Source organism: Mus pahari, chromosome 4 (assembly GCF_900095145.1).
Source record: "Mus pahari chromosome 4, PAHARI_EIJ_v1.1, whole genome shotgun sequence".
Lineage (NCBI taxonomy): Eukaryota > Metazoa > Chordata > Mammalia > Rodentia > Muridae > Mus > Mus pahari.
Genome location: NC_034593.1, coordinates 130,408,380 through 130,417,556, shown reverse-complemented (window position 1 = coordinate 130,417,556; position 9,177 = coordinate 130,408,380). Strand labels below are relative to the sequence as shown.

Below are 9,177 nucleotides of genomic sequence, written 5' to 3'. Positions count from 1 at the left end.
CCAGCTTCTGCCTCCCAATTGCTGGGATTCAAGGAGTGTACCATCATACCCAGCACTGCACAAATACATCTTAATAGTTAACCACTTGTTATGTACATATGGAGTTTCTCATCTCTTTCCTGGAGAAAGGTAAAATATAAAAAAAACAAAAACATATCAGTAGGAATCTAGTGACCCACTTTAAATGATAAGTTTTGTCGTGAATACTTTACAATAAAAATCATACTAGCATTATCTCCCCCTACCACTTTGTACCTACCATTTAAAATTGTAATATAGTGTTTTGGACACAATACTGCTTCCTCAAGAGGACTCCACTTACTTGTTAAAGACTCTTTCTTAATCCTACTCCTAACTCCAGGGCCTAACTCTCTTTGTTAGTTACTAGGGAAGGTAATCATATATCCTGGCTTCTCCAAATGTTGTTAGTTCCTTGTTGCTTCCTTGATTAATAAGCCTCCATTTTATTAGCAGGAGTTAAAAATGTTACTCACACTATAGTAAGTATGAAGACAAAGTAATGTGTCTCAGATTTACAGATCAGCCATTCTTGAAGCAAAGGTTAATAACAAGCCAATTCCAGCTCTAGCAAAGTAGTTCACATTCTGCAGTATGATGAAACTGGATGTATGTTTACAATATCTCACTTAAGCTATAATCCGTTTCTAGAGTGAAACAGTATTCCTAAGACAACACTTGGTGAAGTAACAGTGTTCAGTCATTAAACGCATTTTAAAGTTGATTATGTAACTTAATAATTAAGGCACTTGTTGCTTTTATCGGTTTCAGCCCAGGCAATTCATTAAACATATAAGTAGTAAAACCTTTGAAGTACGAAGCAGAAAAATGTTGTCAATATATTGTGAGTCGGAGTCACAGAACTCTCGATTTTCAATTTCTGACTTCAATGAGACTCTTGGAGAAAAATCTGCAAGAGCCTGCATCAATATCACATGAAAGGTAAAGTGCTTCTCAGACTTGTAGCTACTCACCTGAAACCTGCCTTTTAACTCCTCATACTCACCTAAATAGCCATCACCACTTTCTCCACATGGCTTTTAACCAGCTATATTAATTAATATGCACTTAATCTTCAGAACTCCAAGGGAAGCATTTACGGAGAGAATCCACTCATAGATTAGACAAAAGCTACAGTTTAAGAGTCTCTGTTGATACTTGTGATACATAGTGTTACTTGTAGAAGCCCAATTTCCCACAAGTTACACTAAGTTACTAAGTAAACTGTGCGACTAAGTAGCTAATTCCCGTAGGCTAAGTAGCTAGTTATGATATGCTACTAAGTAGACTCTGCTACTAAGTAGTTAGTTCTCCTGTATACCTCCCCAAGTAAAGTCCGCTTGGGTTCCTTCCCGACGCTGACTCAGCTTCCTCTCTTTCCATTAAACTTAAGTTAAAAAAAAAAAAAAAAAAAAAAATCAACAAATGAGCTAAGTCAGCTTCGAGCTCAGGAGTTTTCTAGCCCCAACCACAGAGTTGAGGGTAGCGCTCGAGGAAAAGGCAGCCCGTGGGGACAGCGCGGAGAAGTGGCTGGCGTCCTGACCACTCCCACTTCTCCCAAGGGCCTCTTCCGCGCCGGTTTGGCTCGCCGTGCACCTTACTGGTGGCGACGTCGCGCGAGCCAAAGGCGAGAGGTGGACACGCTTCGGCAGGTGGGGGAGGGAGGAAGCGACAGCACGGGGCGGGAGGGCGGGCGGGCGGGCGCGGCTCCCGGGCAGGGCGGCCCGAAGGGAGGCCAGACCTAGCGTTCGCGCAGAGCCGTTAAGCGCGGCCGCGGTGGGTGTGGCCTGCTCGCCCGACTTCCCGCCTCCCGGCGACTCGAGCCCGGGGCCCTTCGCCTCACTGTCACCTCGGGCCCGCCCACAGTCCGCCCCGCCCCGCGCGCCAGGCCCCGGGGTCCCCGCCAAACCCGGCTTCCCAGAGCCCGCCCTGCCGGGGGCGGGGCCCGCGGCCGTCACGTGCGCCGGCGGCCGCCAAGCGCGGCCGCTTTTGCGACGCGGTGACAGCCAAATGGTGCGACAGGAGGAGCTGCCGCCGCGGCCGCTGCGCCCCGCACCGAGAGCTCCGAGGTGGCTCCCGGCGTCGCCCTGAGGGAGCGGCTGAGGGAACAGAGTCCGGCGGGCGGCGGCGGCGGGCGGCGAGGGGAGCCGCGCCGCGAGGGCCCTCGCTCCCCGCCGCTCTCCATGAGCCGCGCCTCCATGACTCCCTAGCGGCTGCTTTCTCTCCGCTCCTCACCCCCCGCCCGGCTCTCCCGTCCCGCCTTCTCCCTCGGCCGCGCCGCTGGCCGCCTTCAGGTGCGGAGGCCCGAGCGGAGCGCCATGGCGTCCAACCCCGACCGGGGGGAGATCCTCCTCACCGAGCTGCAGGTAAGGGCCGCGGCCCCGCGGGAGCGCCGCCCCGGGGAACCCGGGAGGGGAAGGCGGCCGCGGGGTCCGGGTCGGGGTCGGGGACGCTGCGCGGCGCGCCCCTGGCCCGCTAGGTGTGGAGACTCTCGGGGTGTCAGGCCGGAGCCGCCGCTCCGCCCCGGGACCCGGTCTCCCGCGCGCGCTCTCGGAGGCCACCGGGCGGCGGGACCCCGTCCCCGCGGGCGGGGCCGTGTGCTCGCTCGGGTCCCCTCCCGGTGTCACCGCCCCGCCCTCCCCCCAGCCCCGCTCCCTAACTCCTTTGAATGACTCCCAGGCTGTGGGCGGTTCCCTCCCTTTCCCCTCCGACCGCACAAAGAGCGCCCCCCGAACTGGAGCCCCCGAGGGCTCGCTCCGAAGTGATGGCCTTGCGCTGCCAGCCCCCTTCAGGTGACCGAGAGCCTGTAGCGCGATCTGCGGGCCGCGTCTCTCTCTCAACTTTTCCTTTTGAACTCAGTAAGAGAGAGAGAGCGAGAGAAAGGTGGTCCCTCCGATGGCTCCCCCTGCTCACATCCGGAAGTTCAGATATTGATGCTCCCCCACCCCACCCCAGACTTTCGTTTTTCCCTCCGGTTTGGACACAAGAGAGAGAGAGAGAGAGCTACACAAGTTGTTTACAAACCAGAGAACAGTTCATTAAGTGAAAACGTTAGGCAGCACATGTCCGCAGAAGATAACAAAATAGATGGCGTAATTAATGTAGTCCGAGTCGAAGCAATATTATTCTTTCCTATTTCTAGCTAAATATTTGATGAAGTAAGCACGATTTTTGTTTTGAGATCTCTATGGAGTAGGAGACTTTAAGTTTACCCTGTTGGTTACTTTTTCATTACTTTGGTGTATTCAAGAGATGTTTACGTCTGGATTAAAATTTTGTCTCTAAACTGGGTTTGTTTTGTTTTAATGTATTGATATTTTGGCTACTCAAAGATTAGAGGTGAGAACCGAGACACTTGCATTTCTTTTGGAAAAGTTGGGCAGTTTTAACACTTGCATTAGAGGGTTGACTGTTTTTTTTTTTATGATGACAAAATTACTAGTTGCTTCAATGTGTAAATTTCTTTTTGAAATGCATTTCTTTCTAGAGCCTATTATAAGCCTGGTATATTCAGGCAATCAGATGTAAGTTTAAACACATTGCTATGATATTTGCAATATCTTAAAAATTACAGACTTCAGCAGGGTACACTACTGCACTTGTGGAATCCTTTGGAAAAGTTGAATTTTCTGTCATTTGAAAATGCCACTATATAACCTTTTAACTACAATTAGCTTTTAGTAGGCAGCTCTTCATAACATTCATTTGCTAACTGACTAGATCCTTTTTAAAAATTTACATGCTTCTAAAAGTAAGCATGTAATTTGGTCTAAAATTTTCTTGAAATATCATGTATTGCCTTATTTTGAAATATGAAAAACGTTGATTTTGATGAGAAAATGCCATTAAAATGGCAGCATTTTTTTTTCTTTTTTTTAATCAATGGTGTTAGAATTATAAAGTGTATGGCATCCTTATATTTTTCTGGGGGTTGGCATAAATGGCACTTATTTTGGCATTGTAACAGAAAGCATTTTTTATTATTGTTATATTTAGGACCTTTTTATTAGTAAGATCAATTTTAGCAGTAACAAGCAGTTAAAGAATGATAAAAGCCTTTAAATATGACAATTTAAAAATTGGAATCAAAGGAACACCCAATGCAGTTATGTTTTATAATAAAGTATAGCTTCCTCTAAAAACTAGTTTTTATTAAGTGGTATTTTAATAACTTTTACATTGTCATTATATATCGAGGACATTTTTCTTTTGTTGATTGTAGCCTCAGTTGTAGTAAAAGTTACTGCATTAAAGTTTATTATGTTTATGAAAATTATTTATATTGTTCCCTATCATCACTTAAGATTCATGGCCACAAATTTACACCTCATTTAGTCACTTATTTCTTCTAGTCATGAAAATGTACATTGACTTGATATTTGCCAAGTTTATTCAAAGAGTCATTTTTTTTAAAATATTTATTTATTTATTATATGTAAGTACACTGTAGCTGTCTTCAGACACTCCAGAAGAGGGATTCAGATCTTGTTACCGATGGTTGTGAGCCACCATGTGGTTGCTGGGATTTGAACTCTGGACCTTTGGAAGAGCACTCGGGTGCTCTTACCCACTGAGCCATCTCACCAGCCCTCAAAGAGTCATTTTTTAAAGCTTCTAAATTGTTTGAATTTATTTAGATGGAAAATTAATTCTTAATGATTTTCTGCCAAACACACTAAGTATTTAGTAGGTAACCAATTGTAAGATGTGTTTAGTGGCTGAACAGTTACTTCACCATCTCTTGTCTTAATACTGCTTCCCTCTAGATACTGATTATAATGTCAATGAAATATTTATTCAGTTTCATTTTTAATCTTACTGCAGAATTTGAAATACTTTGCTAGAGCTAGAATTGACTTGTTAATAACCATTGCTTCTAGAAAGGCAAATTTGTAAATCTGAAACACATTATTTTGTCTTCATCCTTACTATAATGTGTCTGTGAGCAAGGTTTCTAACTCTCACTAATAAGGTGGAGGCTTATTAAGAAAGCATTAATTAATAGGGTGCACATTAACTTTGTTAGTCAGAGACTTGAAGACTTAAGGAAGAATATTTGTTATAATAAAAACAAAAACAGGCTGTTTAAAATTTTAAACAGTTTCTAGCTTGTATATAATAGTATTCCTACTTTTTTTTATTTGAATCAGAGCAGGAAACTTATTTTTGTGAGACAAAAAACAAAAACAAAACAAAACAAAAAACCCTAAATTTTATTTCTAAGAAAACTGAGAATAAAGAAAAGTATCAAGAATCTCCAGATGACTATTGAAGTAATTTTAGAGAACACAGAACCAAATATTGAGAAGAAGAAACTAAAATAGTTTTGTTGATACTGGTGGTTCATCTCCTTCATCAAAGTTCCTAAAGTGTTTGTTTGGGTAAAGGAAATTTCCTCAAGAGAAAAGTTACTGTAGGTAGTTACCCTTAAATTACAGATGTTAATGCCATTTGAATATCTGCCAAAACTGCTGAAGGACCTAAACATGACAGGATGATTTTTACTTTGTAGAATAGCACAATGACATTTGTACTGGTAGAGAGCTTTATGAAAGTGAAAATAGCATCATTTGCTACATATCAGACATTGTTCTTAGATATCTTTTATACCTATCTGACATTCACAAAGATCTAGTATGGTAAGATATATTACTTTTATTTTATGAATTAGGAAACTAACCTCAAGAGTATTAAGTTGTCAGGCCTGGTGGCACATGTCATTAATTCCAGCACTCAGAGGGAGAAGCAGAGAAAGTGCTCTGAGTTCAAGGCCTGCCTGGTCTATATAGTTAGCTCCAGGATAGCCAGAGCTAAATAGTGAGATGCTGCCTCAAAAAGAAAAAACAGGAGAACAATCAACCAACAAACAAGAACGTTAAGTAAATTAACATTGTGTTGATTTCTCAAGTGACTTCATAGTTTAAATTTTAAGTTTTTTACAACCTAGTTCAATGTTGGCATTAGAATATGCTCGGAATATTAATAGGAAGGTTTCATTTGTTACCTTATAATGAGGACTGTCTTGATCATTTTATGAGAAATTTATTATAGTTATTGTCATACTCAATTACAGTTAACCTTTGTATCCTCGGGCTCTTCATTCATAGATTCAACCAAATGCCTCTGCCTCCCAAGTGATGGGATCTCTGAGTTTAAGGTCAACATGGTGTATATAAAGTTACAGGAAAGCCAGAGCTACATAGGAACTATTAGTCCCAAAAGGGTGTGAAGGAGCGGGGAGGTGGTGTTGTATGTGTGTCTTTTGTCAGTCTATGTGGAGAAATGGAGAGATGGCTCAGTGGTTAGGAGGGCTGGCTGCTCTTCCAAGGGACCCAGGTTCAATTCCCAGCATCTACATGGCAACTTACAGATACCTCTAACGCCACCTCCAGGGGTTTGATGCTCTCAGACATACATGCAGACAAAACATCAATGCACATAAAGTCAAAAATAAATAATTCATTTTTTAAAAGAATCAACTACATCTGTACTGAGCATGCAGAAACCTTATTTTCTTGTCATTCCCCAAACAATAATAGTATTTGCATTTTACTAAAGGATGTGTATAGGTGATATTACAAATACAGTTTTTCCTTGAAATGAATAGGGAATTTATTCCCTGCCACTTCTATTCTTAGTGCTTAAATTTTGTATGGGAAATGGCATAATATCTGTTTATAACCTACAGTCTTCCCTTTTGCCTTCAGTTATCTGTAGATTGTTTATAATACCCAATATACATTTGCTAAACTACTGCATTATAAAGATGAACTGATACATAAGAATTATATAGAATTGATAGTAAAGTATATCCATTTAAAAGACTTGCAACACCTACTTTATTTGCCTAATTAGTTAAAGGTTTACTGCCTGGGCACATAGGCATTTTAATTTATTGGACAGTAATTATGATAGACTTTGGAATTTATTTTTGGTTCTAGAAGATTTGCTGCCTACATGCTAATGTGTGCTAAGTAGCATGTATTTTTATATATTAGCCTTTTTGTTTTTTCCTGCCCTGTAGTTACAAAAGGGTTGATTATTTTGGCTGTTTTCAGAGTTTTCATTGAATAAATTACATGTAATTTATTTCTTTTATTAAGCCTCAGGCATACACACTACTGAAGCACTAACTGCCATACTGAGTACTCATTGACCACCACTTTGCCTCCTCCAATATCTATGCATTGTTTTCCTCTGTTCTTGATCCCTGACTTCACTTCCTATTCGACCTAGATAGTCATCACTGAGAATAATGTGGGTTAGTCTCTTCCTCGTGTATAATTTTATAGAATGTATAATCCTAAAAGATGTGTCATTTACCTTAGTTTTTATATAATTGTGTTGAATATAATCTTGAGTTTCCACCTACATTAGATAAATTTATTCATATTATTATTGTATATTACTGTAGTCGTTCAGTATAACTGCTATGCTTAGTTGAGTGGATATCTTCCATTGTTGAATATTTGCGTATTTAACTCTTGTTATTATTTATTTTTTTTGTTTCCATATTTGTGAGTAAAAATATTATGGATTGTCTGTACATGCTTCCCATGTATGTCTATGAAAGACCTAAAAGTATATATAGAGGCTCAGTTGCTGCTTTAGAGGGTAGGTGTGAAGGCTTTTGGCATTAAGAGGTGATACTGAACTCCTAGTGGGGTTATATGAATTTATACTCATGCTAACAAATACATGTGACTAAAGGTCTTTCTCAATACTTGATATTGTCATTTTTAACTTTTACAAGTCAAAAGGCCATAATTGTCTCTTGATGATGTTTCTGATTCTCAAGCTATAGACTATTTCCCTTGTAAAACTTACCTTTATTATTTTTAATCATGTGTAGGTGTGTGTGTTTGATGTGGGTATGTGCATTTGAATGTGCCCACAGAGGCCAGAAAGAAACATTTGGATCCCCTGGAGTTGGAGTTACAGATGGTTGTCAGCCTTCTGACTTGGATGTTAGGAACCAAACTCATGTCCTCTGGAAGAGCAGCAGGTGTTCTTAACCACTTAGCCATCTCGCCAGCACTCTTAGAGGATTTCTTTTTGGTTTTGTAGACTTTTCTATTTTTCCTTCAGTTGAATTCCTTTTCTTTTCTTTTCCATTTTTCTTTTTTTGATTTGTAAGAGTTGTTGTCTTTATGCTAAATAGCTATATATTGTAAATATCTTCTCAGTTTTTAAATTGTTACCTTCAGTTTAGGGAACTGTTTAGGAGGAACAGTTTTATCATTTTGGCAAATACTAAGAATCATTATGATCAACAAGCTTGTGGTTATTATCTGTTGCAGATTGGTGTAAGAAGAGTAACAGTATAGTTTATGTCTGTGGATTTGTTAACTTTCCAAGTGAAAAGCCCTATAAAATATAAAAATTTATAAAATATTGTACATGTCACACATGCTAGACACATAATTGTTAGTTGACTTCGCGTAAATGTAGAAATAAATAAAATCATTTATGTGAGGAGTTTATCAACTCATTTCCCCATTCCATTTCTCTTAAATTACTTAATACTGTTATTTGTTGTCATTAATCTTTAATTTTTATGTTTAGTAGACAGTATACCTGAAGTATATAATTTTGAGTCAGTTATTCACATATTCACATAACTTACCAATTTACTTCTAAGTTGGTCAGATTTAATATTGAATAAAACAAAAAAATGTTATTCATTATCACAATTTACTAATATTTGCAAGACTAGAATCCTAACTGCAATTTTTCTGATTGTTGTGGTGTCCTTTGATGGTGGAAATGATTAATTTTTAACAAAGTTAAATTTGTCCAATTTTCTTTTATTATAATTCTAAGAAATTCCTTCTTAAACCCAGTTCCTGGGTTTAAAAGACACTTACCCGTGTTCTCTAGTAAGAAGTTATTTCTGAGACAGTCTCCCTAAGGAGCCTAGACCTAGTGCATAAGAATTATGTCTGAAGTTATCCTTAACTCCTTGTAATAGTTTGTGTTTTGTCATTTTATTCCCTAAAAACTTGTCTATTGACTTTCACAATATTCTCCATTTATAGCTTAAGCTTTACATTTTCCTTAAGTCCAACCCATTCTTTGTAATAAAGAAGTTCCTTAGGGCATGGTGGACACGCCTTTAATCCCAGCACTCAGGAAGCAGAGGCAGGCAGATTTCTGAGT

At 40.0% G+C, this 9,177-nt stretch overlaps 1 protein-coding gene across 3 annotated transcripts in view; it reads left to right on the top strand.

Moving 5' to 3' along the window:
* Positions 1-2,005: 2,005 nt before the first annotated feature.
* The window catches only part of Pkn2 (protein kinase N2), a 100,346-nt gene continuing 93,174 nt past the window's right edge, over positions 2,006-9,177 (top strand). For 2 of the 3 annotated variants that reach the window (XM_029537257.1, XM_029537255.1), the window contains exon 1: positions 2,030-2,384. In XM_029537257.1, coding sequence (XP_029393117.1) covers positions 2,337-2,384 — 48 coding nt within the window. In that variant the 5' untranslated portion in view covers positions 2,030-2,336. Of the gene's footprint in view, positions 2,385-9,177 lie in introns of all 3 variants that reach the window. The other variant, XM_021195635.1, reaches the window with a different exon arrangement.